The sequence below is a fragment of the Haemaphysalis longicornis genome, unplaced genomic scaffold (genome assembly GCF_048455015.1).
Source record: "Haemaphysalis longicornis isolate Haplotype H1 unplaced genomic scaffold, Haemaphysalis longicornis Haplotype H1 scaffold_9, whole genome shotgun sequence".
Lineage (NCBI taxonomy): Eukaryota > Metazoa > Arthropoda > Arachnida > Ixodida > Ixodidae > Haemaphysalis > Haemaphysalis longicornis.
Window position 1 is genome coordinate 131231139 of NW_027526460.1, and position 24712 is coordinate 131255850.

A 24712-nucleotide genomic window follows, 5' to 3' on the forward strand; every position below is an offset into this window, starting at 1 on the left:
AAGTTTTTAAATACTTCTTGCTTTTTTTTTTCGTTAAAAACATCTTTTGTGGCTTCTAATGGAACTGAGTGAGTTCTTTCAAATTAAACGAAGTTGCATTTTCTCTTCATGGCTCCTTTAATGCTCTCAACACATGCACAAGGGCATTTGCGCATTTTTGCAGAAATAACAGCCACTCACGTCACACTTTCTCAGCCCAGCCGGGATTCTTTAGGCAGTGCACATTTTTCCAATTAATTCTTTCTGTATTGCTATACATGCTCAAAAATGCCACCAATCTTGCAACTAGCTTTCGTATGCAATCAATTTCCTTGATGACCCTTGCAGCAATCAGTGGTGATGTTGTTGATGCCAAAATATTTGCTTAGGCCAGTCTTGATCAAAAAAACTAAAACGAGCCCAGAGTTCCAGCAGCAGTTCATCAGTTGTATTTTGCTCATGATGTTTTTTGTTTGCTCTGGTCAGCTCACTTATACTGATGAGGTCACATGTCTGATTTGTAAGGTGCCTTCTGTCCACCCAAGAAACTAGACATTGATTTCCCCATTACATTGTTTTTTTGTGGTTCGAAAATGTTTGAAGCTAAAACTTGAATATTTTTGCAGAAATCTGCTCAGGAACAGTGATACAACTTCTACGAAAAATTTTATTCAAAAATATATTTGCCAAAAATCTTATGTACCGCAGGCTAGGAACTTCCTTTTGAAATTCATAAAATCTAAAACATAGTTTATTTAGCCTCGTTTTAAAATATTTTAGCCTAATTTGCTTTTGCAGAAAAAAAGTGGCACCTGAAAAAGTACGAAAAAAAAGTTCTCGTTTGTTTTAGCAGCCTCCAAATGTGCACGTGGCATTGGAAGCAGATGCACCAAATTTTTTTAATGCATCAGATAAACTTAGCCCCCCAGCCCAACTTAGAAGCAGCCCCAACAGCATCATCAAACGAAGGTGTTAAGACCCCTTGCTATAGAACCGCCCAGTTGTAATGACAGATGCCAGGAGTGCCATTCATCCCACCAGTCACTCACTCACAAAGAGGTGGCAGTGACGGACACAGAAGCGAGGGAGAAGCGAGGAGTGGCAACACAGAAGCGGAGCCTGGGTCGCACCCAGTGCGACCCCCGATACGCACCTCGCGCAACCCAGTGGCGCACCAGAACCCTCAAACCTGGCAGAGGAGACAACTGCTGTCGCTCTGCAGTTGAAGAAGGAGAAAGGGGCCCACCACGGGGGGAGGGTCAAAAACCACGCAAAAACCAAATGCAGTACTTTCGAAATAGGGGAATGGTACTAAGACAGTGAAAACACAATAGAAAAGGCCATTAAATTCAGTCTCTTTCTATCAAAAAATGGGGACAAACCTGCTCTGGGTACCTTGCAGAGACTTCCTTTGGACTGGCGACACCCAGCCACAGTCAAAAAGCCCACTCCAAACAAAACTGCTTGAAATATGTGTCCAGGCTAGCCCAGTGCTAGTGGGTTTCAGTGGACGGAACCTTCCAGCAACACAAAATTAACCTGCGCAACCTTTTCTGGCAAAAATCACACACTACCTAGGTCGTCTAGAGTAACACACATTAAGGAAACGCAAATTTCAGCTCACGTTTTCCCTTCAAGCGCCTGAAAGCGTAAAATCCGTGCTAACCGCATTTGCAGCCTCACCATCCTGAATGCACAAGCACTGCTCACATTCGCAGGATTTTAAACATGGGCAACAAATGCTTACACGCTTGGTACGAAGAATTTTATTTTGCTGTGCTGCTTTTCCCGCAACAGTTTAATGCGGTGTTATAGAAAAAAGCCCCAAAGGCAACATTTTCTTAACGGAGCAAATAGAGCTAGGCAAACTTCGAACCCCATGGCAACAAGCTTCTAAGCAATACATAACACGTATACCGCATTTATTCAATTATATGGCGGTCGCAATTATAAAGCGAGGGTGCAGTTTGGACAGTCAGAAAAATCGCCACATATATATACCGTAATTACCCGATTCTAACACGCACCTTTTTTCCGGAAAAATAGGTCGAAAAATCGCATGCGCGTTAGAATCGGATACGAAACCGAAACTGCCGAAACAACGAAAATTTCGTACCGCCCATCGGCATCGCCATCACAAGATGGCGCCAAAGCTTTTAGCAACAATTTCTATCGGCGTTCACACAAATCGTCAAATCGTTCAACTTGAGCACTTGATAACAGCAATGGCAGCAGTAGTTCTCACGCGTTCAAAATGAGTGGTCGGCTGAAGCGTGCGCCTCTGGAGAAGTTCGCAGGATGGGCGTGCGAGGCGTGGGCCACGATCCCGTCGATGCATGGTTGAACGTTCGTTATGAAGTGTGGCATCGCGAACGCGTGTGACGGCATCAACCAAGGACGAGATGTTGGGGTCAGCGGAGAGCAACAAGGAGTGAGATTACTTCAAGAAATAAATTGCCTGTTTCTCTCGCATTCGTTTTCTTGCTCACAAAGTTCCGTGCGCGTTACAATCGGAAGTGCAAATTTTTTCGTTTTTTTTTGCCAGAAAAATCAGGTGCGCGTTAGAATCGGGTAATTACGCTATATATAAAAAATATATATACTGAGCTTCGAATATAAGGCAGTGTATGACTTCGAGACAACAAATTCCGGAAAAGAAAAACTCACCTTATATTAGAATAAATACGGTACATTCAATAGGGGACTCACAGATTTGCATGAGAAGTCACCTCTAGAGGCCGGATGTTTAGGCAATAAAAATGTGTATTTTCACGTTTAAAATAGGCAGGCAAAACAACGTTCTAAGCCCCCAACATCACAAATATAAGCACAATACAGTGTTACATGAATGCAAATCATTTCAAACAAAGACAAGATTGGCCTGTATCTACAACAAGAAAACCAAAAGATGCAATTGTTTATGATGACACAAAGGCGCCAATAGTCGAAATATAGCCGTTCAATTGTCCCCCGTAAAACTGCTGAACTAATAATGAGGATCCCTTTTCTTAATTCACCAAGTGAACTGCTCACATTTATTTTCAATGGTCAAGGTTGCTTGCTCTAGTGTCGCATATAGTAAAAGCTGGAAATACCAATTAATTAAACACTACTTTGTGCCTGCCTGTCACGAATAAATTACTACACGTCAAAAACAGACAAATAAAAAAAAAGGCAAAAGAGAATATTTATTAGAATTTAACATGTTCTTACATAAAGGCTGTTAGGCACAACTTTGTCATAGATATTATCTGAATTTTGTCACAGATATTATCTGAATTTTACAAGCAAGACATCCCAACACAGCCAAATACACTTAAACACATTTTAAGAGCATTTTTGAAAAGGTGCTTAGAAGTCGAACTGATTTTTGATGAAAAAAATGTATTTTAGAGCCTCTCGGCAGTGTGAATTTTAAGGCGTAACAAAATGCAGCAGCACAGTGATGTTAAGCCGTTGGCGCTTCAATATAGGAGTGATCTGCTAATAATGAGCTCAACACTCAACCGCTACATTGAAACTTCAGTTACCGTATTTACTCGAATCTAACGCGCACCTTTTTTCCGATATATCGGGTCCAAAAATTGGGTGCGCGTTAGAATCGAGTACGACCCTAAATCTCCGATATCATATCGCCATCGGCATTTCAAAATGGCCGCCTGGTAGCGTCCTCCGTGTGCTGTGGTAGTACATGTGCTTAGGTTAGTCTACCCGTTTTCTGCGTTTGATCTACCAGCATGGACGTGCCGACAGCGAAGATACGCCGAGTTCATCATGATGCCGCTTTTAAAAGGAAAGTCATAATGTGTGCGGAGACGGACGGAAATCGGGCCTCATCACGCACATTCGGAGTTCCGGAAACATGCGTGCGGGACTGGCGCAAGCAGCAGGAGACTATTTTCGCCAGCAAGGCTACACGAAAGGGCTTCAGTGAACCGAAGCAGGGCCGGTTTGCCGAAATAGAAGAGCGGCTCGCAGAATACGTTCAAGAGCAGCGAGCGGCGCAGCGGCCCGTGACGACCGAGCTGCTCAAAGTCCGGGCGATGCAGTTAGCCCTACAAACAGGGCTAACGCGGAGCGATTTCAAAGCGAGCAGGTGCTGGCTGACGGGTGCGCGTTACAATCAAGATTTTTTTTTTTTTTTCGGGGGGGAGGTCACGAAAAACGGGTGCGCGTTACAATCGAGGGCGCGTTAGATTCTAGTAAATACGGTAGATTAAAGTATGCTTCTAGAAATCAGGATGCAACCGCACGTTTGAAGAAATCTGTTTGGAGAGTATGCAGAGCGTAGTCTAAAAATTACTGGGAAAATTGTAGATGCAACAGCAACTACACCATCCCCCGGTTTTCTATTCAAAACTGCCTCTTGTCACTGAGAAGTCGCGTCTCATTTCATTGCTGCTCGCTATTGCTTTCTGGGAGTTGGTTGAACTACAGGTTTTCCCGCTCAAATGAGTTCAATCGCCATACAATTTAATCCAGGCACCTGCCAATTTAAGCGCGAGACACATGGACGATTGGTGCATGTGAATCGCATGCGACTGATTGTTACGACTGTCGCCACAACTAGTCGTACGCGTGAATTTGAGACACATGGCCTGATGCGCACATGCGATGCGTCATCGGTGTCGCTCCGCCCACTGTTTTTGCTCCATGGTCAACTACGACAATCGCTGAGCTGAATTTGTAGATTCCGCGCGTTTGTTCGCAAGAAATGGATAAAGCAGGAAATCGTGAAGCGTTTTCTGTTTTCGGAAACGGTCCGCGCACACACCGGCCGCGCCTGCCAGCTCGGCACACTCAGCGGCTCAAACCGGCGCAGGCCACGGTAGCAGCAGCGCTTGTCGCTGCTCTTCTGAATCATTCTGATCGCTAAAAAGAAGTTCCACATGCGAGAAAGTAGGTGTTAGTGTGGTGAAAAATTGGGCTAAGGATTGTTGTCAGGGCTTATTTTAAAAGTAGCGATCAGATATCTGCCGCGATGCAAGCCTACGCTGACCAGTCGCTGCGGCGCATGGTGCGCCGAGCGGCCGAGAGATGGCGATACCTGCGCGGAAGCATCGAACAGGCTACGCAGATGTCTTGGTCAACGATCGCTCAAACGGCAGTTATAGCTTAAATAAAGCTCCACATGCGAGAAAGGGGATGATAGTGTGGTGAAAAGTTGTGTGACAGATTGTCATTCACAGTTGCACAGATAGCGGCGATCAAATATCCGCCAGGATACTAAGCCTAAAGTTCCCAACACCCGATCCGACCCGAGCAACGCTAGCCAATTGCGGGCGGTTGGGGCTCAGCGGGCTCTCATTGGCTGTGGCCTCACGATGATCGCAACGATGGCACGACTGCATCTGGCTTGCCAGTTGCATGTCGTGAGCCTCCTCTGACCAGCGAACGACGCCAAAACAGGTCCTAACGATCAATCGTAACGACCAGTCGCATGCGAATCGCGTGCACCAGTAATCCAAATGCCCTTTAATTTAATCCAGGTGCCAGCAAATTCAATCCAAATGCCAACTAATTTAATCTGGTCACCAACCAAATTAATCCAGATGTCAGAAGGTTCTTCAAGAGTGTTTTGTGCGAAATTAGGTGCAGCTTTGCGGACTTTGTTGCACGTGATGCAGTGAAAATGTGCTGTTTCTTGATCCATTATGCGCGAAAACTCATGCGTGCAGCTTAATGGATATTCACTAACACACGCAGACCAGGAGAGCAACTGGCACCTGGATTATATTGGATGGCATTTGGATTAAACAAGATGGAACTTGAATTAATTGGCTGGTGCCTGGATTAAATTAGATGGCAATTGGATTAAATTGAGAAGGAAAACCTGTAGAAGACTTGGTTGAACAAGAGGACTAGGTTAAACCCAATAGAGTTTCAGAACTCCCAGTGTTACCCGGCGACATGAAGAATGATCTCAAGCTGCACTCAAAAGCAAAATTTGAGGCTAGGTAAATAGTGTTCATATATGCACCGATTTTGGAAAATAGGCATTTATAGGGATTTAGGCAGAAATGCCAAAATAGGCATTTAAAGGCACAACGAAAACACCACAAAGGCCCTTCTTAACCTCTTATTCGTGCTCATATATCAAAATGGTGCGAAAGGTCGTCATTACCCACATCTTGCATTTATCTAAAACAGCCACATTGTCTCGGGAAAGCCTGGCATTCGCTGATGCTGCTCTACGTTCCACTGTCTATAGCTGATTAATACTGCTATAGCTAAAAAGCCATAGTTACCGTATTTTCACGCGTATAACCCGCCCCTGCATATAACCCGCACCCCTCCCCCTTTCCGTCGACGAATTTTTAAAAAATCTATGCCCGCGTATTGCCCGCATATTTTACACATAAAAGTATGAATGAAAGCTGCTACTCAAGCAACATTACACATTTGTTTATGCAAAAGAGCTGACTACATAACTAGATAACTTGCCGCATACACTTTTTCAGGTTACTTTATTGTTGAGCTGTGTGTGTGCACAATAAGCACTGTCAATGGGACAACGGTGGCTTAGTCCCTATTACTGCTGCAGGAGCATCACGGCCCAGCGCGTATTGCCGTGAAGCTGCACCAAAGGAAATACCTCGCATATAATCCGCACCTCCACCTCACCCTTGAAATTTTTGCATTTTCGGTGCGGGTTATACACGCGAAAATACGGCACTGTAGTAGAGACAAAAGGTGCAACAAAGTTGTAACAAAGAACTTGAGCGATGCGTCGTTCTTTCTGTGCGTGACTTCTAAATGTGGTGCATTCAGCCAGAAACTCATCCGCCTCCAGCTATGCACGCTGTGGCAGATGTGTTTTCCAGAACTAAACCAACAGCACGGCAAGCACGTGATGGGTTGTGGGGAACTGTACGTGATGTCCCAATGAACCCAAGCAACCTACCCACAAGTGCAATAGACCAAAGGGCATCCACAGTGTGAAGCAAGGGGATGTCGACAGATCATGTGGCCCACGCACTTCTCAAGCTCCTTCCTCCCTTTGAAAGGAGTGCAAGAGATGCGCTTCTCTTTTTTTAATAAACCTCATCTGATGAAGACTCACGCCCTCCTACGGTTACTGATGCTGATCCCAGTGGAAAGTCCAATTTCCACAGACTATGAGCGCCAACAAATTGCCGTTTTAATGTTAAATAATGGAAGATTTTTAAATCCATTTTTTACGCGACAAAGTGTGCTTATACTCATCTGGGCATGACGGTGGTTTTTTTTTTCAATGCCCTCACGAGATTAGAAAACTGTCAGTTTTCTACATTTTTGTAAACGGGTATACTTCTCAACCATTTTATCAACATGTCACGTGTGCTCTGACATGCCAGAACTTTTTGACAGTACTTGTACGGCTAAACTCAACAAAACTGCTCCCTTTCATTCGCTATGCCTGCCTTAGTGGCTCTATTTACTCCTTAATTTTGTACCGTGCCCTATTATTGTATTCCTGCTATGCCTTGCAGTGGTAATTGCGTGATCTTATTATTTTATATTGCTCTTGTTTTTAACCAAAGCATACCCTATATCCTTTTCTAGCACAAAGGGAGTTCACTGCTGGATGAGAGCATGAGCCCTGTCTCAAGCCACTTGCAGCATTTTATGTACTTTTGAGTAAAAATAACTTGTTCTAATTTGTTCTGTTCAGTTGCCACAGCCATATGAAAACAGCAGGCAAAAAAGGACAACGTTAAACCTTCTATATAACATAGCTTAAAATGACAGTCAATGAATTTCATGAAGAGGCCATAAAGACAAAATGCAAGTTTGATTGATTGATTGTAGGGTTTAACGCGCCGACGCAACGCAGGCGATGAGGCGCGCCGTAGTGGAGGGCTCCGGATTAATTTTGACCACCTGGGGATCTTTAACGTGCGCCGAAATCTCGTACACACGGGCGTTTTTGCTTTTCGCCTCCATCAGAAAAGCGACCGCCGCAGCCGGGAATCGAACCCGCGACCTCGTGCTCAGCAGCGCAACGCCTTAGCCACTGAGCCACCGCGGCGGGTAAAATGCAAGTTTGGCTCATTTAAAAGACTGCCTTGTTAGACGAACACTGACACCACTTTTAACGTAAAATTCTCTCAGATAAGCTGCATAACGAGGAAGACACAGAATAGCCACTACTCACTCCCCATTGACTTTTCTGCACTGAACTTATGACGTATTATGGGCAGTTTGCGATTGGCAGAAGAAGACAAATCAAACACAAATTAAGCGGGGAATTATAAGCTTACAGAACAAGATATTTTGCACTTAAATATAGTGCACATTCTTTTTATAGCAGTAAAAATGGTGGCGTAAACACCGGAAGTTACAAACAACCACATGAACATAGAACTAATGTGTACGGCATGTGCACATACAGCAGTCCATGAGCGGTATTGTCGTGCCACCTATGAAGACAGACGGTAACCAGGCTAACAAAAATTAAAGTCGTTCTGCTCAACGTGGAAGCTGACGGAAGTGCAGAGAAAGCGATTCGCCATAACGGGCTGAAGTGCCATTATCCTCTCACTACTACCGCCCAACGAATTTCAAATTTCCCGCCTTTGCAGCGCTCGTGCACCCCCTGCTTGAAACTGTGCCAGCAGGAGTACTGCTCTATTTGTGCTTGCTTTTCCTCCCGCACGTGCCGGCATTGCACTGCCACTTTTTTAGGGGCGAAGCTCCTAAAGCCATGGGTCTGTCCATCCCTTGTGTCTCGTGGTACGTGACCGCCGCATGCTTTCGGAGATGTCGCAAAGTGGGCCGCGTTGCACGCGCAAGAACCGGCTGCAACCGGCAGCGCAATCTCGGCACCGGGAGCGCGAGCTTGTCTGTGTTCGCCAACGGAGGCGCGAGCGCACGTGCACTGCGAGGGGGAGATCACGCAAGAGATCACGCCACGAACGCACGCAGTCGTTCTCGGAGATCGAACGAGACGCAAGGACCTTTGCTCGTTTCCTCTCGTCTTGTTCGGGCACAAGTTCGCCCTAAATAAAAGTTCTTTCTTTACCGTTGTGTCCCATCCTACGTGACAAATTGTGGTGGAGGTGCGGGGTAGTCCTCGATGGCGCGGGGTCTTTCACCAGGTCTGGGCCTGGGAGCATTGACTTTGAAAATAAAAGTTCATTTGTACAATGTACGCACACAGTCTTACGTCTTTCTTAATGATGTAATGGGCGAACTTTCACGGGAGAGTTACCGCTACCGATGATCTCCCCCTCTCGAGCTTCGCCCCACTTATCATCATTCATTCCGTGGATATGGCATGATTTTTTTTTGCTTACTATAGCAAAAGCCAACCCAACGAGCATTCCAAACTAAACGAACGTGGGTGCTGCTGGTTAATTACGTATATTATGCGTCAAATGTACCTACAGTTTTTTTTTTTTTCACTAAACAACGGGGAGATGTATGACAAGCGCCAGCGTTTTACGAGTTCCGAACGGTTATGACTATATAAACCGCTTGGTTTTCGAAGCCTCTGGGGGACACCCTACGACAGAACGCCGCGCTCTACTTGGGTCCGTTATCTCGTAGCATCGACCGTTACAGCGAGCTACGGCGACAAGGCGAGCCCCTAAAGTGCTCTGCACTTAAAAAAGATGTTTTTGCCATTGGCAGCAGTCCTAGTCAACATAGTTTAATTTTAGGTACCTGCCCTAGACAAGTTATTGCCAACATAAAAAAAACACACGATTTATTGGGAGGATTGAAATTATGACCTAAAATGTGCAATTTCTCAGTTAACAAAGCATTGTTTGTGGGCGGACAAGCGCTGAGGGCACCATAGAACACCAAATCATTCAAAATAAAACAAACTTGTATTTTGCCTTCGTGGCCTCTTTAGGTTTTTGCGAAAAGATTTCTCGGACCATGTGTGCTACCTCAAAAGGCCCTGCAATGTCCCAACAAGTGTTCATTTACTGGCCCGTCAAGTACTGGGGAATCGTCCATCGGTGTCATTACCATAGCAGCAACAGGCAACATCATGCATACACAGGCAAGCTATTTCTGATTTATAACATCAACCGAATAGGGTGCCTGAAGCCCTCAAGACTATGCTTCGTGATTGATGGTACAACAGTGATATCTTTTGTACACGCAGTGAAGCTGTTCTCCTGTAATTACACCCTCAGGTGCTCACTGCATTCGCCACTGCATTCGGCTGTGAAAATGTTTTGCAAGAAAAATGTTGAAAGACTGCACCGCCTCTGAACTGCTTGTGTAGGCGTCAGTAGCAAAGTGTCGTCTACAAATCTACAAGCACCTTTGCCTGCCTGAAGCTGAGATAGCCCCATGCGTTCTAGCCACACTTGCCACGGGTCACTGCTACGTTTGGTGTTGTGAAACTGTCCTCGCCGACTCTGCAGCCGGAAATTCCGCAGCAACATTTTTGCGTGTGGATCGAAAATGACGAGCGAAAGGCAGTGCATCGGCACAAAATGCATTGGCTTTCACTGTTCAAGACGACGTTCAAACGGCCTTCTCAGCGCCAACGGGAGCAAAGCATGCAATGACATGAGGAAAACAATTGTCGTATACAAGCAGGATACGCGAGTACTTCAACAAGCTGTGTCTACGCCTTGCTAAGAGGGGCATGACAAGACGGGCAAAAAAAAAAAAAAAGGATAAGCCCAGAAAAAAAATAGAAAAGCTCAGACAGATACAAACGCGCGTAAGTATGCAGCATGCAAGATAAAAGTGTCAACGATTCAACAGAACCACACACAGTAATTAGGTGATGTTTCGGTTCACTATAAATGTACGAGAAAGCTGTTCAATAGCGGGAACCCCTGTACTGGGACACACAAGCCCGCCAATGACACACTGACGCACAGTATGATGGTGACCATTCATAAGGATAGGAAAAAAACAGCAAAGCAATTTTTTTTTTTATTTTTAATGCACCGAAGCTATACCTGGGCTATGAGGCACGCCGTAGTGGAGGGCTCTGGATTAATTTTGGCCACCTGGCGATCTTAAACGTGCGCTGAAATCTCGACACACAGGTGCTTTTGCTTTTTGTCTTAAAAACATAGCTATGCAAAGCCAACTCAAGCGCACAACCATATGGATGGCTTTTGACCTATAAAACCGCTACACCAACCAGAAGCATTAAAATGATCCCACAAAGACAGGAAGAATACATCGAAAAAAATGTCGCTAAGGCTACACATGCTCCCTTTACGAAGTTGCTCACTGGGCTTGGGAAAGACTAGAAGAGAGTGACATAGCAATTGCATAAATCAATTAACCCCGATCAACCATATTACCCTCCAAACAACTTTAGCACCAAGCTAGAATGTGCGAAACGTGGTTTAGAAAAGACAACAGCAGAAAAAGGACGGGCACAGTGAATTTCGAGCCTCTGCACCATGCCCAGCACAAATAGAGCAGCAGTCAATGGACATCAGCCAAGCGTAACTGATGACAACAGGCAAGACGCAAACGAGGGTGCGGCATTGAGGCAAGCCATGTCTGCCAACGTGTTTGCCTAATATAATTTGTTGATTCTTTTCTCAAATTATGCTTGCTTCACCCATTTCTCACTGCATCCGCTTTCCCTTGGCTAGAATTCCCCCATCTGGCTGCGCAGTTCCTCAAGTGGATCCCAGACTCGGCTCCGAAGTGATAGGCGTTCACAGGCTTACCATGCACAGGAAAATATAATAAATGCTTGGAGGTTCACTAAGAGGGAGGGTTCAACTTAAATTGAGAACGACTCAGCGGGCGATGGAGCGGAAGATGATAGGTATAACATTAAGGGACAAGAAGAGAGCGGAGTGGGCCAGGGAACAGACGCGTGTTAGGGACATGTTAGTTGAAATTAAGAAGAAGGAATGGACGTGTGCAGGGCATGTAATGCAAAGGCAAGACATTCGTTGCTGAGTAAGGGCAATAGAGTGGTTCCCTAGAGAAGGCAAGCGTAGCAGGGGGCGGCAGAAAGTTAGAAGGGCAGATGAGATCAAGAAGTTTGCGGGGATAAATCCGCTGCAGTTAGCACATGACTGGGATACTAGAGATCCCTGGGAGAGGCCTTTGCCTTGCAAGGAGTGTAGATAGGCTGGTGATGATGATGATGATGAACGGCTAACCAGCCATTTAACGGGCACACCAGCCGCAGATACCCGACTGGCTAGCCCCAAAGCCAGAGGAGGTAACAGGTCTCTACCAGGCATTGAAAGAAAGGCAGTGGTGGGCAGAAAGAAGCGGGGCTGCTTGCAAAGAGAGACGCACGCACCTTGAGGTAGACGCGCTTGAACTCGTGCAGGCAGTTCTCGGAGCAGAACTCCTTGCGCACGTGCCCCACGGTGATGGCGTGCCTCAGGTCCTTGCGGTTGTCCTCGCACCAGGCGCAGCACGGCTTGTTGGCTTGGCCCGGCCGGCTCCTGGACATCTCCCGGCGCTGCTCCTGCGGACGAAAAGGGGCAGGGGGGCACCATCAAGTATCCTGTATTCCACACAGCCTGGTCTCCACCACTGCCAAGCCACAAGGGCACGATTGCTGCACACCCAGCCAGGGTGCGGGAGGAATGAAGCGATGCTCCGTTCCGGTTCTTATAACTCTCACAGCTATACCTGTGCTGCACAAGCGGTGGAAAGGACATTTCAGTAGAATGACCTCCATTCGAACTGGAAGGAGCCCCGCCAATCTACCCGACAATTCTCAAAGGCAGTTGAAAGTTTCCACGTTCGCCCGTAATGTTTTGGTGTCAACACTGCTGCCCTGTTTCGTTTTCGACAAAAATTTTAGAGTTAAAATGAGCAAAAAAAAAATGTTATTAGCGATCGAACTGATAATCTACAAGCTCGCAAAAAATATGGGCTGGCAGCCAGTTTTTTTTTTTTTCTTTTTTGCAGCGCCAGTGTTGAGAGTACCAAGTTACCTTGTGATCATAGAGCGAGTTATAGAAAACAAAAAGACGTGATGAACCATGAAGATTGTGCACTTTAAACCCAATTTTTACTCGTAAATAATTGTTTTTGTAATTAAGGCATGCAGAAACTACTGCAGAGAGTACAGCCGTTCGCGTTTCAAAGGCCTTTGACAACCTCACAGGTCATTGGTGGTGCTCCTTTGACTTAAACGGCATTTCCAACAAAGGCCTTTAAAAAAACGTCGTGTAGCAGCCCAAAGGAGTCACTTGAGTCAAATGACGTCCGACTGAAAGGCCTTCAAAACGCTCGTGTAGCACGGGTATTAGACAGCGCAGCTCCCAAACAAAGAAATAACGGTTTGGATATTAACCATTACAGGTGCACATGCAAAAAATAGTTCATGACCCCGGCGTATTCTTCTGTGGTTGTGTTGTGTGGTGCATGGTGTTTCAAGCCACAGTTTTTCCGCGAGAGGCTTGACAATCCCAATGAGAAGGACGATGCATATTTATGGCGATTTGTGTGTAAATTGTTAATGCATAATACATGCCTAACGCCCAACGAAAGCGTAGTTGCAAGATGATCTCAAAATGCAACCAAAAGAATGCCTTTGGTCTGATGGGACTCAACTTAGCACACAGAAAACTTGTTTTCTGCTGACTTGGGTGGTAGGAATTCCAAGAGCAACTCGTGCCAAGGCAGAGAGTTCAGGGCAGTGCTCTCTTCAGGTGTTGCACCCCTATTTAGGTTTCCCCTCATTATACCACCTAATCAGTTTGCATTAAACTCGGAATATTCGTTATTCTTCCACAGCAATCTTTTGAGCGAAGCTATCTCGTGTATGTTGTCTTCACGGCCGTTTTAAAGGCTACCTGCACTCAAATGTCACCTCAGCCAAAAAATTGTTTTCATGTACAATGTGTACCAACAAACTAACTGGAACATGAATGGCAGCTCTGTAAAACAGGGCCGTAGCCAGAAAGTTTTTTTGGGGGGTGGTTACGGGTCATCAGAAGGGAGGAATTATGCCGAAAGGAACACTAAGCCTCACTTGCACACTGCTTGGAAAAAATTTCGGAGGGGGTCTGAACTAGAGCACAGCACAAGCTGCAATTTCTAGGCCCGGCCAGAGTCTGACAAAACATTGAGATAAAAAAAGCCCGAGCCCAGCCCACGCCCTACAAATTTTTAAAATATGAGCCCGAGCCACACAGACTTTCATAAAATAAGCCCGAGCCTGCCAGACTGTTTTTCAATGTCCAGCCCGAGTCAGACAGACTCAACATGAGCTCGAAAATGTCCGGTCCCTTCTACCTACAATTAAGTATAGAGCGAGTATATTGCACTTAAATTTCTTTTAAACTTGGACTAGGTAATTGTCTGTACAACATAAATATCCTGACTTCGAAAATGTATTTTCAAGAAGATATTGTGCTTCGCGTTGTTTCGTTCAATTCATTTCTCAAAGAACTCTCCTTCCTATGCGTTTTTGACGCTAGCACGCTGTGGAGAGCTAGTTAAGCTTGTACTTTTCTTTATTTTGCGAATGCTTGTCCCCGGCACCGATCCCTTACAGCCAAGTTCTTCCCATGCTCACAAGGTTGTCTACCCAAAAATTCACACTCATTGGCAAGAAAGAAAGTGTAAGAAAGACCCAAGGGTGCGTTTGTTACCCCGGGCTTGAGAATGCACACCACTCAGCCCAAGCCCAGCCTGCGGGCCAGGCCCGTGCAGTGCACTAGTTTGAGCCCCCATACCCTCTCCAGCTGCTCTGAAAGGCACTGTTAATTAGAACAGTTTAAAGCAGCTGTGTTGCAGATGACACTGCAGCTGCCGGTGGATTGCACAAACAGCCATGAAGTGGAAGTGATTGATTGATTGTACCGTTTAACGCGTCGATGCAACGCAGGCGATGAGGCGCACCGTAGTGGAGGGATCCGGATTAATTTTGACCACCTGGGATCTCTAACGTGTGCCAACATCTCGTACACACAAGCGCTTTTGCTTTTCGCCTCCATCAGAAAAGCGGCCGCTGGGCGCACTTCTCCTAAGCTGCCACGAGATCGAAGCGTCGTGCGCAGATTTGCTCCGGCTGGCTGGCCGCTCCCGTTCCCTTGCTCGCCGACTGTAACGTCAATTCAGCCTGGCCGTAATGGCCACACACTCTTGTCAATTCTGGTTTCAAAATTGCCGATTTTCGATCGCCGTCTGCATTGTGCATAGGCGTATTCCAGCTGTCATATTTCGTATCTCACAGTCTTATTAGACAGCCAGCTATAGGGAAATGTTTTCAAGAGGTCGAAATTTTGAGTGCAGTTGGCCTTTAGTGTCGCTGGCTTACAACACAGCTGCAATTGTTTTCCCTTACATGGCCACAAGGCATACCAGCTAGGGAAGACATGCTTAGCTCCTTCGGTGACAATGTCATGAGGTGGCCTGGCACCTGGCCCAGTAGTATGACAAAAGAGAAAAGCAGGCTAATTTTTCAGCACTGCTCTGGAGTGAAAAATAACAAAGTTTCGGTTTCATTTATGTTCGGCCGAAAAATAGTCGTTTTTTTTCCCCCTCGCAGTCATTACCCCAACGCATTGACACCCTGGTTGCAAGACAGCATGCGTGTGAAACAATTGTACATGTCACACCCTTATCTTACCATGTGCGATGTCATGCTAGCTCGTTATCAGGCAGTCCGAGTGCAGCGACCGATGCCCCTTCTTTATACTGTTCACTGACATTCCTAGTGCAATTTCTTAGTGTGGGACTTCACCAAGATGTACCATTTTCATTACAGTAGTGCACAGAATTTATTCCGTTAAAAAATTTCGCTTCAATCCAAACTTCCATCAATGGCTTGGGTGCTGTAGTTACATTTGGAACGGCTGGTAAAAGTTACGCCAACACAGCTACAGTGCAATTAAAAGCCAGCGATGGGGTATGCAGAAACTTGGAGGCTCACTAAAAGGGTTGAACTTAAATTGACGACAACTAAGCAAACAATGGAACAGAAGATGATAGGTGTAACGTTTAGGGGACAAGAGAGAGGCAACAAACGTGTGTTAACGACATACTAGTAGAAAGTAAGAAGTGGGTGTGGGCAGGGCATGTAATGTGAAGGCAAAATAACCGTTGGTCATTAAGGGTAACAGAGTGGATCCCCAGAGAAAGCAAGCGTGGCAGGGGTCGGCAGAAAGTTAGATGGGCAGATGAGATCAAGAAGTTTGTGGGGATAAATCGGTCGTAGTTAGCACAGGACCGGGGCAATTGGAGATTAACGGGAGAGGCCTTAGCCCTGCAGTGGGCGTAGATAGGCTGGTCATGATGATGATGGGGTATGCCAATGGCAGCATCACCACTACTCGCGGAAGAGAAGTAGCTTAGGCAATGTTGGGCTGGGTTCCCGGTGCTCTTTCCCATTGTTTTACGTCTGACAATTGACGTGTCTAATGGCTGCTCAGATAACGGAATCAGCTTTCCTCCCCCTAAACACACCAGAATGCTGCTGAACGTTAAAAAAAAAAAGTCGATACTCTATGCTGCAGAATGTCAGTGGCCAGCTCTCGTCACTAAGCCAGTGCATAAAAACGGATTCTTTTAATGCACCCATTTCAGCCAGTCTTGTGGCATCAAATCAATTCTCAACGCTCCTGACATCCAACATCGACATCTAGTTGTGCCGACAATTTTACCATTCACTGCAAAGGAACCAGGAAAAAGTACAGTCACCAGCCACACATTACACACTGTTTACAGAGCGGCAGCCATGTTGGACAATATGACATTACTCGGCATTGCTGGCCTTTTCGAACGTGTTTCGTGCCATGGCCTTCAATAGACCAGGGCGCACCGGCAAGCGCCTGATTGGCTTTATGGGTGAATTGTGCGATTATTTTGAAGTGTTGCTGTGAACGAGGACTTACCGGATGCGTAGATATAGTTTGCCAACCTTCAGAGACTATTTAGTCCCGGAAAATGACCTATCAAACCTCTTAAAGCACTGTTATGACTGGCATTCATTGCCAAACTGCTGTTCCCAGGTTCCTAGCTGTTTGGCGGCATTTTTTCCTATTTCTACGTACACAGAAACCATGTATGTGAGTGGTAAGAAGCCTGCAGCATGCAGGCCAAAGCATTATGCCCCCAACGACACCAGAAACCCCCTCCTCTTGTCACATCTTATCTAGGTGAAGGCTGACATGGCAATTTTAACCTCAAATGTGGTTAGGTAGGAACAAAGCAAGATTGCTTGCAGTTGCCACGCCACCCCCCCTCTTCCCACTTGGCCAGATAACGTCTTCACACTTGCTTTCTTGGCACCTGGCCAAAAAAAGTGATTCGTCTCACACCTTGAGGCCCCGACCGCAGCTGGTACATCCGACTACGGCGCGAGCTTTCCTTGTGCACCTTCCACATTTTCTGACTGTGCGCTTTGCTGAGCACCACGGCAGCCTAGGGCAGAAACCGAAACCACCCCAAGCTAAAGGGCGAGTGGGGCACTACCGTCACCTGTTGAAGGTCAGCCCAACTGCCATCTCCAAACAGCCTCCACTCATTTTAATCAAGAATCGTTCAACACTTCGCTTCAAAATTAAAGGTCACATGTGTCAGCAAGCTCCAAATGAAGACGTGCTACCTCCCAAATTGCGCCTCAGAAACTGCCGGTTCGTATTTAGTGACGACGCACAATGCAAGTCAAGAGCCTGGATTATAATAAACGAGCACTGACATCTGCATTCAGTATATAACGAAACTTTTGTTTCCCCGTGGACGACTTTCTGGTCCGTCAGAGCAGGCGCGACCGGGCCAGCTGTCAAGCTTGAGACGATTAAAAGGCTCACTCTCACCTAGTCACGCTCCAACCGTCTCCTCCTCCTCCTCCCTCGGTGTGCGAACTCACGGCGACAGAGCAGCGCTGGCGTGTCGTGTCTAGCCTGTGAAAGCAGAAATAAGAACTGTCAGACAATTAGCGAACACACATCAAAAACACACCCAACCGGAAGTACTTTGACAGTCGCTTTCACGCCCGTCACGGGGAACGACCGACAGCAGCGGTCGGTTACAATTCAAGCGAGTGAGCGCTTACGGGTGGTGAAACCCGCCTACGAAAGGCCACGACGCGCGCCGCGGTGACGACAAAACGCACGTTCGCAAACGTCACTGGGCGCACCGTAACGTGGTCGCCGTAAAGGAGCTCTTAAAAAACGAGAAAAATCCAATTCGCTATCGATCTGTGCCGAAAAGGGCGGCCGCAGCGCAAAATGAACCGGGGGAGTCGACGAGCGCACCTCAGTCACCGGGGCAAGGCCAAGGGAGCGCGCGAGGGCGGTCGAAACAACACTCCGGCAACTCCGGCCCTCCAGGGAGAAAGCGAAAGAGAAGAGCGCGCCGCGCACGCCGTCAGAAGTCGATCACGACCCGCCGTGTTGACGGGCGCCGCTACTGCGTCGCCAAAGTCGACCGATGACAGCAGCTGTGCCGCGCACACTTTTTCAAAAGCAGCAGCCGTGCATTCCCGTCCCATCAAGTGGCCGCCGAGCGGTGGCAGGCGACACGGCCAAGCGCCGGGCATAAACAAGCTGGATAGGCGTGGATGCTGCTGCTGGGAACTCGGAAGGGCGAGGAGGGGAACGTTTATTACGGCGGCGGCGCGAGATTTCGCCGGACGCGAGCGACAGTGCCGCGATCACCCACGCGTCCGAACGCACACGCGGACTCCGTCGTTCGGAACACTATCAGACAGCACCACGGCGTAAAAGAGACGATTCAGCTTCCATTCCAAGCTGTCGGTTTCGATATTAAAGGAAAGTTGCCGAACGGAGGTCGCAAAATGAAATTCTCTCTGCGAAGTCCGAAGGAGCGCAGACTTCGAAAACAGCGGCGGCGGCCGCGAGCTTCGAACGACGGAACAACGACGATCGACGCAGCGCCGGTCTGCCGTGGCGGCTTTTCCGGCGAGTACATCGCCAGGGCAATTATTTGCGCAAATGTCGTTTGCTTACCTTGTGAGCGAAAGACTACACGCATATTTCTGCAACGTCCACCACAACGCCGAGATGGCTGTGAGAACCACGAACCATAACAATCACCGCAAATGCAAAATTAGCCTCGTAAGCAGGCATCTGAGAGTCGTGTTCAAAAGCTAAAATAATAAAACAACCAGTTTGTATATAAAGAAGCAAAAAATAAGATTATAACAGTGCGAATGTTGCGTAATAGTTACTTATTTTTTAAAAAAAGAACTTTAAACTTGCGAAACCAAGAATACCTGCAACGAGAGTACTTGGTCAGCATCGCAACATGGCGTACCGGCAGCCGTCGTCGATAAAAGTTGAAACTGAAGTTACTCCCGAGGAAAAGCGTTTAATTCAAGAACGGGCTAAGCTCAGGGCCCAACTGAGGCAGGAGTACGTCCGCCAGATCACAGATCCCAACAAGCATGGCGCAGGAGGCGTGCTAGTAAGTGCTGCTCGCATGTTTGCTCCCCGATCGTCCGTCTTGCCAAGGTCGCTTGATACCAACATGCACATCTGCATTTTGTTAGGAGGACAAATACCTTTAAAAAAAAAATTCTCGTTGTCCTGATGCTAGTTGAGCACTGACCATTTACTCTACGCTATTATTAATGAATGACGGAGGACATCGTGTGCTCCTAGCCGGATGACTACATACACGGCTTGGCGAGTTTCAAATTCTATGCGTGAAAGTAGAATTAAACGAGTGAATGGTTTAGAAAGTTTGAGTTCACGAAATGGAGGACAGTGTTTTATGCGCGCCGTGTTTAAAGCGACCTAAATAAATGGAGCGTTTGAAGCTTACTACCCAGTGATAAAAGTAAGAAATGTCGTTAATTGCACCTTGAGGTGCGTATCGGGTGGCATGTGTATAGCATTACCTTGCAAGTGGAGGAGTGGGTGTGGAACTACGGATGCCTTGGGTACGTTAGTGGGACAGGGTTCGTGCGGGCTTCAAAAGCAAAAATTCAAGGGTTTTCAAGGACCAGAAAACACATTTTCAAGGTTCCCATCTTATGTTTTATCTGGGATTATTTATAACTTTTTCAACACAATGCAAAATTTTGATATTGCCTAATACCTAAGAACATTAATGCACATTTAGATAGGCGCTATGGGTTCATGGATGCTCCCCCAGATTTATTTTTTATTTCATAGTTTGTATTTAGAAATTTTTCTTTTTTTCTTGGTGTTTTGCTGGGGCTGTTTGATTTCAAAACTTTCGTTAATGTTGCCTGCATCTCCTGCTTTGTCAGCAAGAGTATCAGCTGAAATCAACTCAGCAAGTGTTGCTGCAAGGCAGGATGAACTATGTACACGTCCACCATTTGCATGTAAAAGCAAACGCAGATGGAGCGTATGAGGTGCAGCAAACATGTAATGAAATGTCCACATGTCCACAGGACTAGATGGAACATGCAAGATAGAGAACAGAAGCCGGCTTTCACGGGATTGTATCGCGACATGAATTCTATTGAGCAGTGCTGCTCCCAATGTTGCCTCGTAATAATGAGAATCCACAACTCGTAATTTCACGCAATACACTGAAACTTGATTGTTGCAATGTTTCTTTACATTTTTACCACAAAAAATTCACGACAAACACTTTAAATTCTTGTGAAAAGATAGGGCCAGTGGTTCTCTCCAGAAAAATCGAGGGTTTTCAAGGACCCTTTAAAAAATTCCAGGACTTTCCAGGCCTTGAAATTTACACTTCTAAATTCAAGGGTTTTCAAGGACCTGTGCGAACCTTGGTGGGAAAGCATCCCGAATGGGCCTCAGAACCTTCACATTGCCCTCAGAACCGAGGGCAATGTGCCCGGCAAACACTGCCCTCGGCGTTCCTTCGCCAGGTCCCCCAACGGCGAGTACCATCAGCTCTCGTGCTGACCTAATAGCCAGAATTTTCAAAGCAAATGGTGCTTGGTGTGAGCGAGGGTGTGTGCTCCCGGTGCGTGGTAATGCTTGCCGGGGATTGGCCCGCACAGCCTTGCAGAATTCTGGCTCTGCTGGTCGAAATTCGTGCAGCCCAGAGGCTTCCCAACTTTTCTTGTTCAAATGTGGCCAACGTAGCTGGAGCGGTGCCCTCACCCCCGTGCCCCTTGCAGTTCGACCCGCAAATGATGCGCTTCCAAGCGGCCCGGGCCAACAGCCAGATCTACGAGCACTTCCGGCCGACGCCCAAGGGGGGCCTTCTGTGGATCGGCGTCACCTTCGTGCCCATGTTCATCCTCGGATACCTCGTCCACAACGACAGGGTGAGCGGATGGGCCAAGGTGTTGTCAGCGATAGCTTGGCAAGAGAAGGCCTACAACAGGCTACTGGGCACACAAGGGCAGTGGTTAGATAAGAAGAAAAAAAAAAAAGAATCCTGCTAGCCTAAGTGTACTGTGTACTCGGGTACAAGGTAAGGACGGCCCCGTGTGTCAGTGCGGGCACATGTTTCGGAAGGAGATTGCACTTAATGCATGATGACATTGCCTGCTTTTTCTCGGGTAGTTTGTTTGTCGTCCCCGCAGTAATTTGTGAGCAGGTATAAAATAACTGAACAACTCGCGTCACTCACAGTAATTTGGTAAAACTTTGAATCAACAAGGACAACGGAAAGACTGCAAACACAAGCGCTCCCTCGCAACCAGTTTTATTGGAGGCATCATCCTCGTATATGTACGCAAAACTTCCCCAGGGTGCATTGCTTGTTGTCTTTTTGTTGTCCTTGTTGATTTGCGCTCCAAGTTTCACCAAATATGCACCAACTTTCCCAACAGTGCGTTCCACTCGCAAAAAGGCACGCTTTGCGCCGCATAGAACAACAGCTAGCTGTGGTGGTGAGGTGCAGTGACAACTTGCGTTGTCATTCTGAAGTTGTACCTGAGTATCGGTGTCACCGCGTTGCTGCCAGGAATAAAAGTCCCATTCAACTGGCAGTGTTAGCGGCCGAGAGGTGCTCAACAGTGCAGCTGAGCTTTCAGCAGTGAAGCGGCTCGAGATACTACTTGGTTAAGTTTGCCACCGAAATCACTGCTTGCTTTCGTGAGCTCTGTCTGAGCAACAGCATTGCAGCCAGTTCCATTTCGATCCAATACATTGCTTCGGGGACTGTTCTTCTTTCTTTTTTTAGACAAGTCAGCTTATCGATAAGATCCCAATTTTGTCAGTTTTTTCCTGCTCATGCTGCAGTGTGCAAGCAACCCTTGAAATAAGGAAAGTAAGAAACTTTTTTTTTTTTTTTTTTTGCCTATGGCTTGCATTTCTATGCAGTGGGCAACCCACTAACACACGGCATAGCCACACCACCTTCATCACCAAAACCACAAGGGCTGGGGAATAAATACATGAGCTTGTGTTGTAACCTTTATCTTTTCTTTTGCTTTGATGATGCTCCCGGGGTCAAGATATGTAGCTGCAACTAGGTCGGTGGTGCTGTATTGCCAACAGTCGTTTTTTCTAAATGGGCTTTGGTTCAGCTTAACTGTAGGGGGATGAAACAGCACAGAGAAAAAGTATGTGCAAATTACTGTGGTTCGAAAGAAAAGGCACATGCAAATTTGGTTACTTGGACAGGAAATACAAATAAGTGGTGGTGTTTTTTAAGTTCATTTTTTCTTATTCTACCATTGCACATTTGAATTTCTTGCCGGTGTGCAGCACTGGTTGATTTGAGCAAACATTCCACTATTTGCACGGCCCTAGTTCGGGCATTGCTTTGGATGCAGTAGTGTGTTGGAAACCTGGCATGATGCGAAACAACTGGCCTGCTCCTGTTAATCTTCAGCACAGGCATCTTTGCAGTGGCTGTTCTTGTCACGCTTAATGAGATGTATTGTTTCTGAACTGTCGCGGGTGTCTCACCGAACATGATACACAAATATAGAGGTAAAACCTCATTATAGCAAGGTTGAAGGGGTGGTCGTAATTACTTTGCTATAACCATTACTTCGTTATAGCCAGTGTTCATTTCTACCGACAATTTACGCGCAAAACAGGATGCGCTCACCACCCAAACTCACAGCAGGCCGCGAAAATCAGAAAAACGAGCAAAAGAAGCGGCAATGAATCGTCACCCTCGCGCGTTGCCAGGTGCTTGCAGCCATATTAGCGCACTGGAGTTAACGGCCCCTAGCTAGCGCTAGTTTTGAATTACCGTATCCGTGATGCAATGTAAACCATCACATTAACCTGCCAGCTGCCAAACTGTCCGTAAATGCTGGTTGTGAAAAAAAGGTTCTTTATACCCATTGCTGGGAAATTTAAGCATCGGAGGTCTTAAATGAGAATTTCAAGGGCAATCACGATTATATCCTGTTTCATTATTATGATGAGGTTTTACTGTAGCTGTTGGCCGGAGTAACACAAAATTCCGCTCCCAAGTAGGTACAAGCCCAGAAACTCCTGTCTACACCGGCTTGCTTGGAGCACTCCCGATTGTCTCTTGCACGACTGCTAAATGGAGCGTGCAGTTTCATCTCTGTTGCGTTGAAGTAGTCATTCTAATGTCAACTGTCTTCAAAATCTCTTTTGCTTTTTTTGTGTGTGTGCACGCTCATGCGTGCACGCTTGTATGTGTGTGTGAGAGAGAGAGAAAACGGTTCCCTTATATCAATTTTACCCGCTATTTTTGTAAATAAGGGTGGTTTGTTGTCCTTCAGGTCGCCTTAATCATGGGCACCATCTGTGATCACATTTAACCGACATTCTCAGAACGGCGCTGGAATTTTTGGGATTGAGCCTATAGGAGATTGGGGTGCTGTTACAGAAATGTGTATTAATGCAGAAATAACTTGATGTACCCAATTTCTAGCTTCCCCCTTTTTAATTACGCACAACTAAAAAACAAATCCTAACGAAATTGCACAATTTCGGTTACCTGTCACTAGCTCATTGAACCATTCAGGCTCGATGCTAGTTGACATGCGTAAACAGTATTTTTTTTTTACCATACGGAAGTACGTGCTGCCCTCTCTTCTTTAATTTTTGAAGATCAGGATCCTTTGTCTGTCGATTGTTAAGTGTGGGGGGGAAAAAACCACAAAGTGCGAGAGAATAAAAATAGTTTGATTTGTTGCTCCTGAGCAACACTAGACATCAAAGCGCTAAATGCAGTGGGGAGGAGTGATTTTCGCAAGTTTTATACCAGGTGCTCATAGCTAGCTCCTGCAGCAGGTAGGACCTTGCTGTAAAGAGAGTAAATGGTCGTCCTTTGTCTCGTCAGGTGGAGTAAAATCCACAATGACAGTTTGTGTCACATTTGCCTTCAAAAGGTGTGGCATGTAGCCATGTGTTTATGCGGTGTAGGCATGTAAAAAGTGCTTGCACTGCTCATTTGGTGCTGCAGCAGTTATGCCCTCCCGCTGAGTGTGTGCATACCCCAAGCTTCCCGATATTACCTGCTCTACAAAAGTTTTCTAACTGCATTTGGTTTAGCACTAGTAGCCATTCTGTACACGTTCCAGTGGAGTGACGTACTTTGTTTTCCTTTTTCCCCTGCAGAAAGAATTTGAACGGAAGTGCCGAAGTGGAGAGATTGCGTACAAGGACCGGATGTTCAAGATGGTCTGATCAGCAGCCAGCTGAAGTAGGCCCCAGTAGTGTAATAAAAGAATTCTACAGTCAACAGCCTCTGTGTGAGCGCAGTTCCTTTTCAGTGGTAAAGGGGGGGCCATGCAGACAAAACGCAAGTTTGGTTCATTCCAAAGATGGGCTCGTTTGAATCATACTCACACCACTTTTAAGGTAAACTTCACTCAAGTGAGCTACATAATTAGTAAAAAAGGGAATGGCCATGCGACCCACTAGCTCTATTCCTGCAACAAAACCTATGCTGTCATACCAGCCAGCTCTGCGATTGGTGG

At 46.5% G+C, this 24712-nt stretch overlaps 2 protein-coding genes across 5 annotated transcripts in view; one reads left to right on the forward strand and one right to left on the reverse strand.

Moving 5' to 3' along the window:
• Scm (Polycomb protein Scm) overlaps positions 1 to 18973 on the reverse strand; it is a 55712-nt gene extending 36739 nt beyond the window's left edge. For 2 of the 4 annotated variants that reach the window (XM_077684417.1, XM_077684415.1), the window contains exons 1-3: positions 18849 to 18973; positions 17694 to 17780; positions 12215 to 12385 (exon numbers count right to left, since the gene is read on the reverse strand). In XM_077684417.1, coding sequence (XP_077540543.1) covers positions 12215 to 12370 — 156 coding nt within the window. In that variant the 5' untranslated portion in view covers positions 12371 to 12385; positions 17694 to 17780; positions 18849 to 18973. Of the gene's footprint in view, positions 1 to 1132; positions 1196 to 12214; positions 12386 to 17693; positions 17781 to 18134; positions 18524 to 18848 lie in introns of those variants that run through there. The other 2 variants (XM_077684416.1, XM_077684418.1) reach the window with 2 other exon arrangements.
• A 132-nt stretch (positions 18974 to 19105) lies between these two features.
• Nd-b15 (NADH dehydrogenase (ubiquinone) B15 subunit) lies at positions 19106 to 24474 on the forward strand. Its single transcript, XM_077684426.1, has 3 exons — positions 19106 to 19305; positions 20969 to 21118; positions 24351 to 24474. Exons 1-3 carry the CDS (start codon positions 19147 to 19149, stop codon positions 24417 to 24419), a joined length of 378 nt encoding a protein of 125 aa, XP_077540552.1. The 5' UTR covers positions 19106 to 19146; the 3' UTR covers positions 24420 to 24474.
• The last annotated feature ends 238 nt before the right edge of the window (positions 24475 to 24712 follow it).